Source organism: Talpa europaea (genome assembly GCF_964194135.1).
Source record: "Talpa europaea genome assembly, chromosome: 6".
Taxonomy (NCBI): domain Eukaryota; kingdom Metazoa; phylum Chordata; class Mammalia; order Eulipotyphla; family Talpidae; genus Talpa; species Talpa europaea.
The window spans coordinates 37,707,574-37,727,790 of NC_140072.1; the positions used below are offsets into that span (position 1 = coordinate 37,707,574).

At 41.6% G+C, this 20,217-nt stretch overlaps 1 protein-coding gene across 1 annotated transcript; it reads right to left on the reverse strand.

Moving 5' to 3' along the window:
- Positions 1-537: 537 nt before the first annotated feature.
- CNOT11 (CCR4-NOT transcription complex subunit 11) lies at positions 538-11,657 on the reverse strand (the record flags this gene model as incomplete). The annotated part of the gene is made up of 7 exons (XM_084234322.1): positions 538-735; positions 813-909; positions 3,591-3,793; positions 5,030-5,232; positions 6,832-6,984; positions 8,357-8,521; positions 11,135-11,657. The coding sequence occupies 7 exons, from the start codon at positions 11,655-11,657 to the stop codon at positions 538-540; spliced, it is 1,542 nt and encodes a 513-aa protein (XP_084090448.1).
- Positions 11,658-20,217: the final 8,560 nt, after the last annotated feature.

Genomic DNA, 20,217 nt, shown 5'->3' on the forward strand with positions numbered 1-20,217 from the left:
TATTCTGTTACCTATTAAGTCCCCATGACAAGATAAAGTTACAAGTTATGTCCTTGGTTCAGAGTGTGCTTAATAAGAGCTAAGCATGTAAAGGTTCAAGGATCAAATTCCTGTTTACCATTTAATTCAAAGAACACTTTGATTTTCACCTCGAGCAGTACAAATTCTTAAGAATGCTTTATTTACTCTCATTAAGTACCTCAGCATTGGAGACTTAGGAAAACTGGATTCATAACTTGTCAAAAGCCTGTAACAAAAACAGGCGCTTTGTTCTTCAGTGCTGACAACCTCATCTACGTTTTTATAGTAATTTGAGGGAAGACTAGTTCCTCCTATGAACAGTCTGAGACGTTAAAAGACACATTTTTCTAAGTCTATAACCAAAAATTTATCTAAAGGGAAAAGTCATCCAGGAAAGCAAAACTTTGCTCTAAGGAAGTAAGTGTTGTTTATGTGCATTAGACTACTCAAGAATTGTAAAAACTAAATCACAGTACAGCTGAACAATGGATGGGGTGGGGGTGTCCTGCTGAGGTATCACTTTGACATTTTGGTCTCAGAAGGCGTTTCTCCAGTATCTAATGTCTTCAACAACCGGAAAAGGCCAGCAGCTTCACGTATCCTACTAAATTCAATACAGAATGCCTGCACTTCTATAAACAAGTCCTGCACATTAATAATTTTGTTCCGTATCAAGGACTGGAGAAAGACGCACACAAGACGTACCAAACGATTCTGGAAAAGAAAAGACAAATTTTACTATGTCTATTTTCTTGACAGGTATTTATGAGATTTAAAAAAATTTCTCTTACCTGCATATATTTATCCTTAATTTGCTCACAAGTAGAGATGCAATTTGATATATAAAGGTGAATGAATTCAGGAGGTAGGTCAACAGCTGTAGTTAGTCTGTTGCATAAAATTAGAAAGTTAAGGCTGTTAATTTTATCTGCTAACATTAAAAAAGTACCATCAATTGGGCCTCCCTGGTGACCAAGGGGTTAAGATGCAACCTATGAAGCTGTCTGCAGCCACTGCAGCACGAGTTTGATCCCCAGCCAGGGAGCTACCCACATGGCTCAGCAGACCTCTCCTGTCTCGCCCGCTGTTCCCCTCAGCAGTGTACTTCCGTCAGTCTGCCTGTTCTGTTCCCAGCTCTGTCTCTTGTGATTCCTCGCACCCCCTGTACCTCTGGCCTGTACCCCTGCTCTTGTATGCATAAATAAATCTTTTTAAAAAATACTTTAAAAAAATACCGTCAATAAATTACAAAATGATTTTGGTTTTCTGGTGAAAATTTCTGATGGGTAGACCCTGTTGCTCATTTGTAAATACACTTTTCCAAATAAAATGCCACTGCCTAATAAACGATACTCCATTTTTTAAGTTTATACTAAGCATTAAGCATTGTAATTACTCAAATTTTTTTGAGCACCATGCCCCTATGTTCTTGGTTAAATCATAATTCATAGTTACTACTACCTTCCAAGCGCTAATAACCCTGGCAAATTTTCAGCTCATTTAAATCAGATTTACTAATCCTATTAAATACAAATGCTATGCATGGCAGTGTTTCTAAGAGGAAAGTATAAATTCAGTAACTAAACAGCACAGTTGCCAAAAAAGAGCAAAGGGAAAAGCTTTGAAAGGGCCAGTGACTTAAACTAAAACCTAAGTAGAGAAGCCTTACTTATAACTGAACAGTCAGTAAAATCTTGGAATCAGGGATTAGTATAACATTTCAGGAACACAGCAGGAAAGACCTCGTGGAATGTAACAAAAGGCAGGGTAGCACAGAGTCTTGAAGGGAAAGGCTAGTATTTTTTTTTCTTTTTTAAGATTTATTTATTCATTCATTTATACAAGCACTGGGTACAGTCAGAAGCGCAGGAGGGTGAGAGAATTCACCAGAGCCAGAACAGGGAGCAGAGCAGGCAGAAGGACTGAAGTACACTGCTGAGGGGAGCAGCGGGCAGCAGGAGAGGTCTGCGTGCCATGCGGGACGCTCCTCGGGTGGCCGAGGAGCAGCCGGGTATCAAACCGTCGCTCCAGAGGCTGCGGGCAACTTCGCAACCCGGCGCTCAACCGCTGTGCCACCGGGGAGGCCCAAAGGCTAGTATTTTCTAAAGGATTCTGACGAATGTTTTAGGGGCCAGAAAGAAAGGTCAGCTAGGAGCAGGAACTCCATGCTAACTATATGAAATTTTCTTTGCTATGCTAGTGATACACAGTGTGAACAGTATGAACTTAGTACATTGTGGAACTTTTCACACAAAGCACCAAGGACTTAGCGCTTCCAGGAAACACCTGGGATAGGCTGCTATAGTCCTTGAGATTTCTGAGTGCCCACAAGTTTGCTTCACACTGTGATTGGGGGCTGGAGGGGGTGGGGAAGGTATCCAAAAGCAGGACCTTGTCCTTGAAATTCCCCTCTAGGATACTGATAAAATGATGCAGCCTTTCTTGTGCCAAATGTAGTGAAAGGGAAGAAGCACTCAGAGCTCAGCCCAATGCAAAGGACTTGAACAAATTACAGCCTCAAAAGGTAAATCTTAACAAGTGGACAGAGACACAGTGGCATGTTGTTAACAAGCAGCTAACTAGTTTTGCCAGTGGCAGAAAATAAAAACCTTATTTTCCATCACTCAGCTTCCTGACAGGCTTTTTTCCCTCATTATTTTAAAAGGACATAGTGTTTACAGTGCAATTTCAAGTAGGTAAAAATAAAATTACCCCCAATTCAAATAAACATTCAAATGATGTGCTCTGATTAAAATTTTAGTTGTCTGTTACTGAGAGTGAACATTTATATGTAACTGTGTAATGTGTTACCCCGAAAAGAACACCACTTGAAAGGGAGCCCAGGAAAAGAAGCCTAAATTAGGACTATCTCAGGTAAATAGTCACCTTGTGTATAAACAACTTAGTAAAATAGTGGGCACCTATTTTTTTTTTTTCTCAATTGATGTCAGTTTTATTTTAAGCCATTTTTCTCATAAACACTTAAAATTTTCTAAATCTAAAATGCTTTTTTAAATGTAATTTTTGGCAAATGCTGTTTGTTCCTTACTCAAATATCCAACAATATAAACAGTATATTTTGTTTTTTTGGCACCTATTCTTAATTACCTAAAACATATTTGTAAGGAAAACAGTAAAATGTGAAAACTACAGAACACATCAAGAGGGAATATACTCTTTCCTTGACAGTGACAAGAGTAAGGAGACAGAGTTTGGAAGAATAATATTCTCAGAATTCTCTTAGCTCTGAAAACCCAAACTTAACCTACAATACAGTAGTAACAGTGTGATTTAATATAATATCTATATTTGTACAAGGGTAAAGAAAATACAAGTATCACAGGGAAATTTCAGCATTTAAATTTCATTTGTGCTTTTATTAATGTGTAAAAAATGTAAGATCCTACCCTCAGATGCTAAAGTTCACATGCAATGAACACTACTAAGTTAAGATTATTTAATGGGTTTTTCTCAGGCTAATTTGTTGCTAGTTTTCTCTTCTGGCCACTTAATCAGGATCTAAACACCCACCCATCCCTCATCCCCAAAATTTGTGTATAGAAACTTACCTATTTACAACTTCCATTGAATGCAAAGACATGTCCATATTGACCAGGACCGAAAAGTACTCAGTGATCTGGCTGGACTGCATTAGCTTCAGCAACATTTCTATGGCGACTAGAGGGTTGTTTTCCACTAAGTCAGGAAGTTTGGCTGGAGTGAGGCCAATATGATAAACAAGTTTGGGGTCTTTTTCCAACTCACCAAGAAGCTTAAAATACAATCAAATTTTGAAAGAGAAGTTCTTAAGTTAGAAATTGTCTTTCCTAAATACAATAAAGTATTTCACATTTAATCTCATCACATCTTGATGTTTTAAAATTTGTATTTAAACTTTGAAAATAATAAATGCTAATATTTTCAAGACAGTTTATAAATATGCAGTGCACTCCTTCTGGACTTTAAACCGGACTCGCTATTGTCTGACTGGAAATAATATCTGGACTTTAATATTACCCTTAATTCCTTTCTAGATGTTTTCCCTTGCTATTTGTTATAAATGTAAATGATCTGGCTACCAGCTAGGTCTCCCAAAAAGCACAAGCCCATAAATTGAAGACTCTCAGTACAATACACCCAGATGAAGAACAGACATTACCTGAGTAGGGACGAAGGCGGGGAGGGAGATCTGTTGCAATTAGTGTGCACTACTTTTAAGTTCAGTTCAAATGTTCACAATCACTCTCAGTTCACTAACATTTGTGCTTATAATTCAAATAAGCATCTCCTAGAAAATTGTGCTTTTTCTTTTAAATTGCTCCTTTCCTTATCTATTTGTATGCACCACAGTGAACTGGGCTACAGGATGGCCTAGTGAACCATGAATGTCATAGTTATTACTGACTTTGATAATATGTGGTACACTGGAGATGTCAATATCTTTAAACAAGTTTTAAGCATGCAAATTAAATTCACCAACCAGAAACTACCATCAGGGAGTCCCTGCCTTTCCCCAAAGAGTGCTTGGGACTACAGCTGTGCTTCAGGGACTACATATAGAGTATAGAATAAGGTATAGTATAGAGTAGAAGCTATATATATTGAGTATAGAATCTGAAATCCACTTATCAACTGAATAAGAAGGGCTAGTTGGGCCTCATGTTAATTTTACTTATCCTCAGATTTACTGTCCTTTAATGTAGCAATTTATGTAAAGTGCTTAGAAAGTCCTTGCTATTAACAATGCCAAGAAAGTGAGAGTCAACCTCAGTCAAAAGATCCCAAACAAAAGTTGACACATTTTTTAGTCATCAGACTTCTTGCCTCACCAGAGTAAAGCCACCAAAATAGAGGCAGAAGGAAGCTTCAGAGATTCATCCAAAAGATCTGTGAAGCTTCCAACTACTGGCTCATGCTGATAAGTTTTATCATTTTATTAGTCATTTATCAGTTTATGGAAAAAAAAAAGTTGATGGATTAAAGAAAATGTTTACCAATAAATATATACCTGTGTTTGTTGAGGAGAAGATAAAGGACTTTTAAAGGCTTTCGCCATTATTCGCTTGATCTCTACACCGGTGCTATTCTTAACACACATTGATTTATCCCATTGAATGGCATGGTCAGGCTCTGTCGGGTTTAGCCAAGCCAGCTCATCCTCACAAATGTGGAGTGGGGGTGGTGGACGAATAAACTCTGGCCGAAAATGGCCTGTAATGAGAGTAGTAATATTTGATTGCTTCTATCAGTAAACTAACACCTAAACGTTATCTGCATACATCTCTTACATATCCTACTTAGTAAGTACTCTTAACCCTTAATAAAGCATCATATAAAACTCAGATAAAAATCAGAACAGAAGTGATAAAGTCAGAGTTTTGTAAACACAAACAAAAAAATGAAACTGAAGCAATGATGTGACACGATTATGCCAGAAACCAAATCTATTAATTTCTGGAGAGAAGACAGGAGAGCGTTAGCACAATCTGATAACTTTTAATTCAAGCATGAATACTCAATTGCAAAAGCAACTACATTGGTACAAGTCTTTTGATAGGAGGTACACCATTCTACTTAATCTCATTTATTCTAAGTTCCTACTATTTTGTTCAGAGACCACTATGATTTATCTTTGAATGTTATAACCTTGAAGTGGCATATTATTTGCTGATGAAATGGCAGGGGGAAAAGTATGACTCTGCTATTCTCAAATCTGGGAAACTTCCATAAATCTCTAACTTCACAAATGCCATTTTCATTTTCATAAAGCAGTAAAGTACAACAGGAAAATGAAGTGACTCAATATCTCAACTCACAAAACAAGACTGATCTCTAAATTGTAAACCCACTAAAATAAATGCTGGCTTGACAGCTGCTAAATAAATTTCACATTTCACTTTGTTTCCACATAAAGACTAAGATAGCTTATTCCTATCATAGAATCTAGCCCCTGCCAAATTTGAAATTAAATTCTAGTTTATTGGCTAAGAATCATCACTTTATCTTAAACTACACCACTTCTTCACTTATATCATCAGAACTAGCATCTGAATCTCTTTTCAGACAATGTGCTACTTACGTGATAGAAAGCTCCATGAGGTAATACCCAGCATTTAGCTAAACTATCTGATTGATTTGCTTTTCACATGCCATTCTGGTGGGCCATGCAAGTCAAAGTTCTGTCTAAGCAGATATTAAAGCCTATTATGTGCCATACACAGACCTTCAGACACACTTATGACTAAAGGAGACTTCAAATATTAAACCCTTGTATGCCAAATATCCACTTGTAAATCAAAAAAACATTAAAGGACAGTGTAGCTATCAAAATCATGGTGATACTATAAAGAACATGTTCTTTCTCCCTAGGAAGCAAAAACAGGCCTACATCGTTAAAACCAGGTAGAGGCCTATGTAATCCAAAGATACAGCTATATCATTTCAAGTTCATAATATGGTTCTTTGAATTGAAGTAAATTAAGAATTCTGAGATCTGTAAAACTTTTACAATGCTTAAGGCAATAGTGGTGATAAGATTTAATGAAGAAGTATAAAAGGTAATGAGTCAGTAAAATTAGAGATTTTATATCTTCAGGCATGCTGACAATAGCAATATAATAAAAACCCTGTTGTGTGATGTTTTAAACAAGAAATGAACTCTTGCAGAACATCTCTACTGTGTTGGAGGCACTATATTAGAAAGTTACTCATTAAATTCAAATTTAATCAATAATGAAAACATTTCAGAAAACCAGAAAGTCTCAGAGGATGCTGACAATATAAAAAGAGTATAAAATTATATATACCTACTTTCAATGGGTGGTTTTGGTCCACTGACTAAAGCTTCCGTTATCTGAGAGGCAACTGAGCTGTCAAATCCAGAATTAGAAGAATCCGGGTCTGGATCACTGAGAATACTAGGGAAACTAGCCTTACTTTGAGTTGGCAATTCAGACTGGCGTTCTGAAAAAGGTTGGAATAGGAGACATTTTTAGGCTGAAGGCATAATGAGAGTGAAAGGGCAAGCTAATGACTTGGGAAAGCTATATGCAACACATATAAATAAAGGGTCAAATTCTGATTTTTTTCCCCTTTGAAACACCTACAAATCATTTATTTAAAAAGAACCAAAGAGGAAAAAATAGGCTAATTACATCAATATACATTTTATATTAAAAATAAAAAAACTTGAATAGCTAATAAACCTCTGAGAAGATGTTTAATCCCTCTAGAAACCAGGGAAAAATAAGCTATGACACAATTGCAAAGGAGGATGTAGGTGACACAGTTATTGGGACTGAACCATTACATGGAGAAGTTTCACATGTGCTTACCTGTCTAGAAAAAATACTTTAACAAGTGCACTGGGAGAATGTACAAGAATATTCATAGCAACATTAAGTTCATCAATAGTAAAATGGCTAGGGGCTTCCTGGTGGCAAGTCTCAGCACTATGAAGCTATCAGCAGCCACTGTAGCAGTTCGATCCCTGGCCTTGGAGCTGGCCCACATGGCGCAGCAGACCTCTCCTGTCTCACCCGCTGCTCCCCTCAGCAGTGCATTTCAGTAGATCTACCTGTTCTGCTCCCCATTCTGTCTCTGGTGAATCCGTTCACCCCCACCCCATACCTTTGGCCTATACCCCAGTTCCTGTATGCATAAATAAATAAAATAAATCTTAAAAAAAACTTAATATAAGAATATTGTAATCAAAACAGTGCAGTAGTGGGAAAGACAGACATACAGACCAATGATAAGGAATAAGCCCAGAAACAAACCTTCCTATATATGGTCAAATGATTCCCAACAAGGGTGCCAATGGAATATTACTTTGGCTATACAGAGTCCCTTAAGATTCTGTGAGTTTTATGAGGAAGTTTTCTATTTCTGCAAAACACACTGTTTGGGTATTGACAGGAATTGCATTGAATCTGTAGATCCCTTTGAGTAGATGTGACAGCAGGAATTCTTTTTAATAGACTAGGGTACCTAGTATTCTTAAATTGGAAAAGCAATCAATTCACGCACAACTCAAAATGAACTTTTAGACCCCCATCAGCAAGGATCCAATAGTGAGGTTCATTTCTGCATAGTCAATAACATTTTAACGCAGTTACAAAGACTTTCATTCTAAGTGGAGTAGGTCAAGGAAAAAGACCTACTGCTACCACACAAGAATGTCAAAAGCAGGACCTCCCCTGGTGACACAGTGGTTGAGCGCTGGGCTGCCGGGCTGCCCGCAGCCTCTTCAGCACTGCTTCGTTCCCCTGCTGCCGGCAAGAGTCCCACAAAAAAAAAAAAAAAAAAAAGGTCAAAAGCATGGGTTTCTCCTTACCAGCTAAGGCTAGTTGAAGCCCACTAATGTCCACAGACTGGCCCATGTTTCCAACATCCATCAATGCAATCTGTCGAGGTGTCTTTTTGAAGAGTTCTCTTGGGGGTGCCAGCATCAGCTGGGAAAGAAAAAACTTTTCTGGTGGAGTTATAGGAGGCAAAAATCCTGTAAACAAAAATGTATAACAATTTCTCTAATGGCTATTTTTAAAAATTAACTTGAATCTGGTAAAACCAGCATTTGCGTCATCTCAACTCACATATTTTTAAAAACAATTATAATTGCTTCAGTTAAAAAAATATACACATTCATGAAAATGGGATTAAATGGCTTTTGAGTGTTGTTTTGGGGCAACATCAATGAAATGTAAGGTTTTGTCACTACTAAAGAACTCTGTTTTCTAACATGCCTCTATCCTTGCAAAGACTAAAGCTTACTTCTGCAAACAAAAACTGTAGCACTCAGAAATGCTGTTCTTTCTTCTCTGCTTCTACCAGCAACCATGCAGAAGTGGAACAGACAAGCAGTCTCTAGCAAGGAAGTATGTTTCACATACCTGCTCCAGTGCAGTTACAAAATTCCCACAGTGCAGTACATGGCTTCCTTTCTGCCCCAACTCAGCTGCTCACCAAGCCTCATGCATTCCACCACAGCAATGCTGCCAGACTCCACCCCCTCATTTTCATTCTCACACCCTACCTCTTGCCTGGACTACACCCTACCTCTTGCCTGGACTACGGGACACAGCATTCCTGATTTCCCCAGGTCTGTTTTGATTGTTGCCCACCCAGTACCCACAGTCCACATGCCCACCTACCATTTGGTTACATTTCTATGTACAAATCTGTTCATATTAACCATTTCTATGTACAAATCTGTTCATATTAACCTGTCTACACAAGTATTAAACCCAAACTTCAGCACTATTACAGACCCCTCATAACCTGGTCCTGAGGCACTTTTTTAATCTCATCTCTAGAACTCCCCTCCAATTCATGTTTCCTACATTCTAGTGCATAAAATCTCTGCTTCTCTGATTCCTGATTTCAAAACATCCAATGTACCCAGTTCTTTAAGAACACCAGACAGGCCCTGATGCTCCCTTCCCACCTCATCTCTAATCAATATCCATCAAAAATATCACTCTCCTTGGGAATGTTTTCAGCTACAACACAGGTAGTTTCTCTGCCCTAACAAGGATTTTATGTGAGGTATAGTGCCGCAGCTTATATCTCATGCATGTGTTATAACAATGTTTAAGTCTCCCCCAACAGACTCCAAGTTTCTTAAATGCAGGAAAGTCATCTTCCAAATACCTGTTCAACCCTGACTGCATCAGAATCATCTGAAAAACTTCCACAAACACACACATACACACACACTAGATACTAACTCTACACATACAGTCCCTCTGCCTCTTATTGAAGCACTGACCCTACCAACTTTAATAAAAGTAACCATAATAAAGGCTAACACCCTAGATACTTTTACTCCTTGTAATAACTCTACCAGCTGGGAATTATCTGTATTTGCAGATGAAACTGGGGCACAGAGAGGTAAAATAAGCAATCCATGAATGCCATTCCTGACAGACTCCTAAATTTGAGAATGACAAAGCCCTCTGCCTAACCTGTCCTTCAAAATTCAAAGAGCCCTCTGACCTAAATCCTACCCTGTATGCCTCCTCTACTAAAGGTACTCTAGAATGATGGGTTTTTACCAGGTATATACATACTGCACTTACTTTCTGGGCATTCTTGAAAGCCAAGCTCAGAACCTGACATTAAAAGCAGCTCATCCAACACAAAGGTTGCCCCTCTTAGATAAGAGCAGTGCAGGAAAACCATCAGAAGATGCTGTTGATACAGAGCGATTGCCAAGCAAGTACACTGAATAGCTTCAAATGTAAAAGTTCTCCTGTGATACCAAAAACTCTCAATCGTCTCTAAACCTGCCACCTTAAATTAACCTTTTACTTCCTATGTACAGAGTCGCCCCTACCTATAGTAATTTGCTTCCCACCATTAAAAGGACTGTAAGATCAAGATGTTTCACCCCTCCACCTGCTCCCCCTAAAGACACTGGTCTTTGTCTCAGTCTTCCAGGTCCCTATCACTCATTGACAGCCTCTCTGTGCTTTTCTCTTCTGGCTCCAAGTTTTCTCCCAAAGCCATAATGCTTCATAAAGCATTTCTTACTTGAATTAATAAAATAAAAATACAGCCTCTTAGGTAACCAGAGATCTGCTCTCACCAATGCTACTCAATTAACACACTTCACAAAATGACCAGAATTCCTGCGTTTTCCAAACTAGAACTTACTTTTGAGACTACTTCCATCCTCTACCTCCTCCCCAATCCCGTTATCTAAGGACACCAACAGACCAACGACGGTGGCTGCTGTCTGTTGTGTATTTTCCCCCAACAACTTACTCGGGTTCTGAATGGTGACTTCTAGTTATTCGTTTAAAGGACAGAATCCAAGGAGTGATTAGTTACACCCTTCACATCGGCTCTACAAGAACAAAACCAATTTTGAGGCATTAAAAATGCCAAGCCCCACACTGGGGTCCAGGATTTGAAGCCCTGCACCATTGAGAGGGACAACTTTCGGTGCTATGAATTTGTTGGAATCAGGCTACCACTTCTCCATAGTCAGTGGGGAAGATGATTGAAAGGAGACTCATTTCCAATCGCGGGTGACTCTCTCCACAATGCAGCCCTGCTTCGGGGAGAGAAGGGCGGCCCGTCGCGGGGAGCGGCGCGCCCCGGCGCGTACCTGAGAGCGGTGGCCGGTCGGGCTCCTGGCCGCCGCGGGCGGGCGGCGCGGGGTTCAGCAGGTGCGCAAAGCTGGCGGCGAAGGGGTTGGCGGCGAGCGGCTCGGTGCGGTACATCTCCCAGAGCAGGTAGAGCGCGGTGAGGCGCTGCGCCGCGCTGGGCAGCAGGTCCGGCTGCTGCAGCAGCATAACCAGCACCGAGCCCAGGCGGAAGTGGTCGGCCTTGCTGAAGTAGTGGTGGAAGGCGGTGGACAGGCCCTCGAAGGTGCTGCCGCCCCCCGCCTCCTCCGAGATGATGCTCAGCAGGCTCGAGAGCTCCTTCGGGGTCAAGCTCATCCTGCCCGCGGGGCCCCCCGGGCCTCCACTTCCCGGCCCGGGGCCGCCTGCTCCGCCTCTGCCGCCGCCGCCGCCGCCGGAGACCCCCGGGCCGCTCCTGGTCGCCGACCCCGCCGCTTCCCGCGATCCCCTCTGCTCCGCGGCGGTGAGAAGCCGGCCAGACGCCGCGCTCGCCCCGCCGCCGGGCATCAACCTCTCTCGCCCGCCCTGCTTCCCGGCCCGAGTGGCCCTGGCGCCGGCTCGCCCCGTCCCCGCGGCCGGAAAGCGCGCGGTCACACGACAGTGTCGCAAAGCAGACGCGACGCGGAAAGCGGACGGCCGCGCGCAGAGGGGAGCGCGCAGCGAGGGCGAGGTACGTGGCGCGCGGCCCGGAGAGGCGCGGGAGGCGCTGGCAAGGCGGGGAGGTGGCCGGAAGTGGGGGCGGGGCCTGCGGAAGGGGTCGGGCGGCCGGCGGGGTCGCAGTCTCGCGGGGCGGAGGTCGGGTGGTCCTGATGCCGGGGCCTGGGAAGAGGGTTGCCCTGAGCAAAGAAAAGGGGACTCTTTTGGGGCCACCCAGGGCGGCGTCAGGCATCACGTGGTCCCCTAAGTGTGGGCTACATTATCGTCTGGAAAAAAATGCACCTTAGATTCCAAATAACTTAATATAGAATGCTTGACTATTCGGGGTTAGGAAAAAGTTGAAATGAAATCACACATTTTTCATAAGTAAGGTTAATTTCTCGTCTTACACTCCTTTTTTGCAGAATGGACTCATGTAGCACGTGAGCTTTTGTACTGTGTTATTTTAATAAGATAATAGGAACGCGTTTTCAATAAATACAAAATCGGGCAGATTTTTCATTAGCCTGCCCCAAGATACTGATTCTGAGCCTTGGCCACATTGGAAGGGGGTGTGGGGAAGGGAGCCTTTTAAAATGTTAGTGATTGGCCCCCCACCCCCGAGATGAAGACTGATACTAAAACACACAGAAAAATACCTCCCCTGTAACAAATGTGCCCTGAGGACTGAGAACCCTGAGACTTGTCTGGCCTCTCCCTAGGCCCGCAGAGACCCACTGGGATTTCACCAGCCATTCTCACCTGACATGTTTGGGAAATCTCTGCTTGTCACCATGATGACGATGTGGTCTAGTGGCTGGGGCTCAGCGCTGCCACTGCAGCCTGGGATCTATTGCTGGCTGAGAGACTAGGCCTGAAAACCTGCAATTTCGTTATCAATGGTGGCTCAAGAATTATCCCCACTTAATTCTAAAATAAAATTTAAGGAACAGAAGTCACTAAGATGGTGGGTGTGCATACACTGAAGGCTTCTCGAATTTATAACTAGATTGTCTTTTAGAAAGGTCCTGCTAATTGTTAAAAAAAATTTTTTTAAAGAAAATAGTAAATAGCTCAAGATGAGGAGACTTGTGCAAGCCCATCAAGACCTGATGCCTAATTTAATTGCAGTTACACCCTCCCCAGGAATGTAATCTTAAGCAATCGGTGTGATATTTTCTGGTGGCACCATTCACCAATGAAGTAATCCTTTACATCCTCTTACTACAATGAAGTAATCCTTTAAGAGAAGGTGGCATAATCAGCCACATAGACACCCCCTTTCATTCCCCCCATAGATAGGTTACCTAAATCTGAAATAATCTTTTTTTTTGTTTATGACTTCCTTATATTGCCTTTAAAAAACTCTTCTCTTTCATAGTTTAAAGTGCTTTTCTACTAGTTAGAGGAGATGCTGCTCAATTCTTGAATTTTAATCAAGACAATTAGGTCTTTTAATGTATTGATTGGATTTTTGTTACATAACAGATGTCGTCATGCTTTTCTTCCACCACTCTTTTCTGGGCATTAAAGCAAGGGGATTGCCCTTTGAAAGTTAACTTGAATTGCGGTATTCAGTTGCTAAGGTTGCCATAACAAAATACTGGGTAACCTAAACAACAGAAATCTATTTCTCACAGTTTTGGAGGATGGAAGTCTGAAATGAAGATGTCAGCAGTGTCAGTGTCTTCTGAGACTGCTGTTGTTGGCTTGTAGGGGATCATTTTCTCCCTATCTCTTCACATGGTCTTCCCTGCTTTTATCTGCATTCTAATATTCCTTATAAGGACTTTAATAGTAAAATAGGGACACCCAAATGACTTCATTTTAACCAAATTGCTTTTTTAAAGACCCCACATATATACAGTACAATTTTAACTGAGAGTTAGAACTCAACACTGGAATTTGGGCAAGGGTAGGGGGAGCCACAATTCAACCTATAACAGTGAGCAGTAACTTTGGTATGAGGCGAGGAATGTTTCATTGTCTCTCAACTGACTGCAAGAACCCCAGGAAGCTCAAAACACAAGGGAAAACTGAACAGGCAGGGGCCTCCCTACTGGTGCAAGGGGTCAAGTCTCAGCTTTCTGAAGCTACATGCAGCCACTGCAACACAAGTTTGATCCCCTGTCAGGGAGCTAATCCACATGGCACAGCAGACTCCTCTCAGCAGTGTATTTCAGTATATCTGCCTGTTCTGCTCTCCACTTTTATCTCTGGTGAATCCTGTCACCACCCGGCACCTCTGGCCTACACCTCAGCTCTTGTATACATAAATAAATAAATCTTTTTAAAAAATCCAAAAAACTGAACAGGCAGCCCGAGGTAAAACTGCACACAGAGAGAACAAACACTGTAAGGACAGAGGCAGTGATCCCTAGTGATACCAGGACAAGCTCAGGAATACCTCGTGCTACCAGAAGCTAAAAGAGGATAGGCGAGTTCCCCCTACCCACAGGCCTTGTGTGTAACCATCCCAATGATTTCAGACTTCCAGCCTCCAAAACTGTGATAGTATAAATTCTGTGTTTGTTTGTTTGTTTAAAGCCATTCCATTTGTGGTACAACTAATGTAGTCCATTGTGTGAATACACAAGAATTTATTTGCCCATTCTCCTGTTGATGGATACTTAGGTAGTTTCCAATTTGGGGCTATAATGAAAGAACAGCTATGAGCATTCAAGTAAATCTCTCTTTGTAGATATGAATACTGATCGTTCTTGGCTCTATACCCAGTGTAGCCTGATACCCTACATTTTGGGGGAAAAAAAACCAAAACCCTCCACTAAGCTAAAAGTTTAGGAATAAGCAGAATTAACCTATTAAACCACTGAACTGCATTCCCTTTTTAGGATTAACTGTTAATCGACTGAATTGCACTCCCCTATTTCCTCCTTATAATTAACCATTAACTTGCTCCAACTACATTTCTGGGAGATTTGGAAAAGCTATGTTTTAAACCTAATAAAAATTCTTTGTGCCTCTCTGAGTCGAAGTTACACCAGAAACAAACATTTGCTCATGGCTGAGAAAACACTCTCCTGGGAAAGTCAAACACCTTGACTCATGTTGCCTAGACTCCCCAGCACCTCCTTGGACCTGCAAATGTGAAGCCCTGTACTTCCCTCAAATGTCTTTGCCCCTTATATAATCCCAGCACTTCTGCCATTTGCAAAGCTGATTTTAAGGGGTGCTTGTCCCACCAACTTTCTTGATGGCCATCTCGAATAAACTCCTTCATGTAAAGACAATTCTCATGATTGAGAGTTTGGCTTTCTGGGTGTAAGTGAAAGGCCTTGTGTGGTCATTTACACCAGGAGCAGAATTGCTGGGTCATGGTGTATGTGCATGTTCAGCTTCAGTAAATTCCAACAGTTTTCCAAAGTGGTGTATCAGTTTGTGTTTTCCTCAGCAGTATATGATATCACCAACTGTAATACGGCAATATATATTTAGTCTCTGACCCCATTCCTGGCACAGAGATCCCTGGGAACGCAACCACACACCCAAGTTTTTGTTAAGGAGTAGACTTTTGGAAAGCCCACAGATGGGGAACAGATTGCCAGGGGAACAGACCCTGAGAGCAGAGGGCTAGAAATTTCAGCATCCCACCCCCACCCTCAGGGAAGGGCGGAGGGACTGAAGGGCATCAATAGCCAATGATTTAATCAGAATACCTATACAATGAAGCCTTCATAAAAACCCAAATATAAACAGATTTCAGAGAAATTTCAGGTGGTGAAAACATGGAGTTAGGAAGGTGGCTTCACAGAGAAGACATGGAAGCTCCATGTCCCTTCCCACATAACCTTGCCCTATTTGTCTATTACATCTGGCTGTTCGTTGTATTTTTTGAAAGAGACTTTGTACAAAATCAACGGTAGCAAGTAAACTATTTTCCTGAGTTCTGTGAGCTATTCTAGCAAATTGTTGAACCCAAAGAGGGGGTCATGAGAAGTCCCAATTAATAGCCAGTTGATCTAAAGCCCAGGTGACCACCAAGACTTGCTATTGGCATTTGGGGCACAGGGGGACCAGAGGCAGCCTTATGGGACTGAGCCCTGTAGGGTCTGATACTAACCCCAGGAGACAGTCTCAGAATTGATTTAAACTGTAGAATACCGGGGCCTCCCCGGTGGCGCAGCGGTTGAGCGCTGGGTTGCGAAGCTGCCCGCGGCCTCTGTGGCGCCGGTTCGATCCCCGGCTGCTCCCCGGCCACCGGAGGAGGGTCCCACATGGCGCGCGGACCTCTCCTGCCGCCCGCTGCTCCCCTCAGCAGTGTCCTTCGGTCCTTCTGCCTGCTCTGCTCCCCGCTCTGGCTCTGGTGAATTCTCTCACCCTCCCGCGCTTCTGACTGTGCCCAGTGCTTGTATAAATAGGTAAATGAATCTAAAAAAAAAAAAAAAAAAAAAAAAATAAACTGTAGAATACCTAGTTGGTATCGGTATCTGCCAGAAGAACTGCTTGGTATGGGGATAAGCCTACACATCAAGAGTACAAAAATATTCAGTGAGTAGTGAGCAAAGGAAAGAATTTTTCCTTATACCAACTACCAATACTTATTATTTTTAGCCATTCTGGTGGCATCACATTGTGCTTTTAATTTTCACTTCCCTGATGACCAGTAAGGTTCAGTACTTTTTCATATGTTACTAGATATTTGTTATTCTCTCTTTTTTTTTTTTTAGAGGCATTTTTTTTAATTTATTCATTTGTTTGTTTGTTTGTTTATACATGCACTGGGTACAGTCAGAAGGGCGGGAGGGTGAGAGAATTCACCAGAGCCAGAGCTGGGAGCAGAGCAGGCAGAAGGACCGAAGTACACTGCTGAGGGGAGCAGCGGGCGGCAGGAGAGGTCTGCGCACCATGTGGGACCCTCCTCTGGTGGCCGGGGAGCAGCTGGGGATCGAACCGGCGCCGCAGAGGCCGTGGGCAGCTTCGCAACCCAGCGCCCAACCGCTGCACCACCGGGGAAGCCCAAGATATTTGTTATTCTCTTTTGAGTTCCTACTGAAGTCTTTTCCCCCATTTTCCAACTGTGAACAGTATTGGACTGTCCTTTTCTTATTGATTTTGGTTTTTTTAATAAATCTGTGTCTGAATCCTCTGTCAGATATCAGTACTGTGAATATGTTTTTCCATTTTGTGGCCGCTTTTTACTCTATGAATGATTTCCTCTGACTAAGTTTCTGATTTGTTGTTGCCACATTTGTTGCACCAATACCTACAGGTGTTTAAAAACCAGCCACTTCAAAGGGACCACATTAGTCCTGAATGTGGGCCAAGCAATAATGAGTCTGTCTGGTTGATGGCTTCTGCAATCAAAAAGGAAGGAATTATCGATATATGCAACAACTTGGATGGATCTTAAAGGAATTATGCTGGATTAAAAAAGCTAATCTCAAAAGATCACACAGTTATTATCCCATTTATATAACTTTCTTAAAATAACAAGATTTCAGAAATGGAAAATACTATTGACATTTGAACAACACAGTTTGAACTTAGAGAGTTCACTTGTACTTCTTCCAACCCCTCATCTGTTTCACCTCCTCCTCAGACTATTGAAAGTGAAAACAATAGGATGAAGATCCACTTATTTTTGATAACATTTTCTTTTCTCTAGCTTACTTTATTGTAAGAAAATAGTATATAATACATATCACATAAAAATGTGTTAATCTACTGTTTGGTCAACTGCAGGCTATTGGTAGTTAAGTTTTGGGGTTGTCAAAAGCTTTAGGAGAATTTTCAACTGTGAGAGGTTGGCACCTTAACCCGGTGTTGTTCAAGGGTCACTGTGGATTATTGGTTTCCAGAGGATAGGACTGAAGCTGGGCAGAGTCTAAAAGAATAGTATGATGGAGTTTTGTGATAATGGACCAGTTCTATATATTGTGATGGTGGCAACACAGATGTACACAGATCTAAAATTCCACAGGACTACACACATACATATAAACATTGCTTATTTTCTCGTTGTGATTGTGTAGTATAGTTGTATAATGTTTTTGTTGCGTTTTCCTGTGGCTCTGCAATTATTTCTAAATAAAAGTTAAAAAATACAATATAGCAATATTCCTATAATGATAAATAGAAAAAAAGAAATAATACATAATACACACATATATGTGTAAAATTGTAGCAAGTGGTTGTCTTTAGATGGATACCTTTTTTCTTTTTGCATTCATGTGACTTCCAAATAAACATGTATTATTTTTAAGATGGAAAAATGTATTGAAAGATGGAACTAATGTTTAGTTATATTATCCCTCATTTTTTTAATGTTAAAAAAGATGGAAAGCATCCAGTGTATGTTATTATATTTTTTCTTTCTTATGCAGACATCTGCTTATGTGTTCATTTCCTAAACTGAAAAGGATGCCAGATGTTCCTCTCCTTTTTTTGCCTCCTGAGACTTTGGTCTGCTCTTTTCCAGGTTGTTGACAGCAGCTTCGATCCACTTTCCATGTGGAACATTGAAATACAAGGAGAAACAGTCTGAGAATTTCCCTGTAGTGCTGTCTAAAAGCTCTTGCAGTTGGTTTGTTTCTTATCCCTCCCAAGTGGTTCTTTCAGAAATATGGAGGCAAAAAAGGGGAGGCAACTTTAGTGGAAACATTTGGTTTCCTGCCAATCAGATGAATAGTTGCCCCCTGTGACTATGTCAGCATCAGAATATTCTTTCCTTTTCCCTGATTCTCCTCCAGATTCTTCTATATTCTGCATGTCACCATCAATCATTTGGGATTTTTTTTCTTGATTCAGGGCATTGAAGCTTGACTCATTCAAACTCAGACTTGACCTATCTTATCAGTAGTAAGCCAGGAAGCTTAACATGAGAATCAGAATGAAACTTGAGTACAGCTTATACTTGCTGAGCCCCACTTTCCAGCCTTGTTTCATTAGGTGGGGTACAAGCTGAAGAAGACCCAGTCCCTGCCCTTGAGGCTACATGAGGAAGAGTTGAGTGTATGTGCTGCTTTGTAAAATTAGGCAAGTTGTGGATCCTTCTTAGACTCAGTTTCCTCTTCAAATAGAAAAAAGTCTAGTGACTAAGAAGTGGTTCTATATTGGTGTAGGGTAAGTGAATTAATCAGGTTTTTTGCATCACTGGCCTATGTGGCTATCACCTGTGACCTTGATTATGTTGACACAGAAGGCACTTGGGAGTGTGGCCGCGGGGCACGCGTGCCTGATTGTGGACACCTGGAGTATGGAGTGGGCATGCGTGTGTACACCTGAGCCTAGAGAAAGGGCTGTAAGAACAGCATCTCTCAGAGGAGGAGGATGGCCATGAGAGGACAAGTGACTACAGAAGAGGTGAGACCACAAGAAAACACCAGAGAGAGCCCAGAGAACGAGTAAAGATTCACGGTGGGGCTGGGAGGCTCAGTTGCCTGCCTACCCCCACCTCCAGCTGCTGCCTGCCTCCTTGCTTGCCAGCCTCCCTGCCTGGTGTGCCTGTGTACCTGGTTCCTTGAGAGAGCATTAAAGCCTCTTAGGGAAGTTCCAGGACTCCTTTTCCATGTGCCCGAATAAAACCTGCCCTGTGCACGCTGGCACAACAATTGGGTTCCCCCTGCCTCGACTGACCTACTTTGAAAAAGATTTTTAAAGAGTTTATCTTTGTGAATTTTTAAGCATAAAATTGACTTTCCTGTTCACCTCCTTCAAAATAATATTTTATTCTTTAGATTATTTCAACAAAACACATTTGACATGAAATTCATTTCTGGCATTTCTAAATCTTTCCAAATGAAAAAGACCTATGCAAACCTATGAATGTAGGTATTTTTAATATCCTTTTCATTGTTAATTTATTCAGCAATGAATGATCCTGCTGAGGAGAGCTGGGAGTGCCATCTAGTTTCTCCACTAACCAGGATAACAGAATTGAAAACAGCTATAAATTGAAAATTGTGAGTTATGGGAGTAAACAAATGAAGAATTAATGGTTATTTTTTTAAAGATTTATTTATTTATGCTTACAATAACTGGGGTACAGGCCAGAGGTATGGGGGTGAGAGGATTCACCAGAGACAGAGTGGGGAGCAGAACAGGCAGATCTACTGAAATACACTGCTGAGGGGAGCAGCAGGCAAGACAGGAGAGCAGGAGAGGTCTGCTGCGCCATTGGGTTGCTCCCAGGCTGGCCAGGGATTGAACTCATGCTGCAGAGTCTGTGGATAGCTTCATAGTGCTGTGCTTAACCCCTTGCGCCACCAGGGTGGCCCTAAATGGTCATTGTTCTCATTCCCCCTTTGAAAATCATTTTGTACTCTTTAAATGTCTTTGTCTTCATTTAATTGTGTTGGAAGGTATCAGCATGACAAGAGATAATTTCAAAAGAGCTACCATACAAGTCCTTTAGCATGTGTAGCATGATGAGTAATGAAAAAAGATTTTGATGAACCATCTCCATTTACTG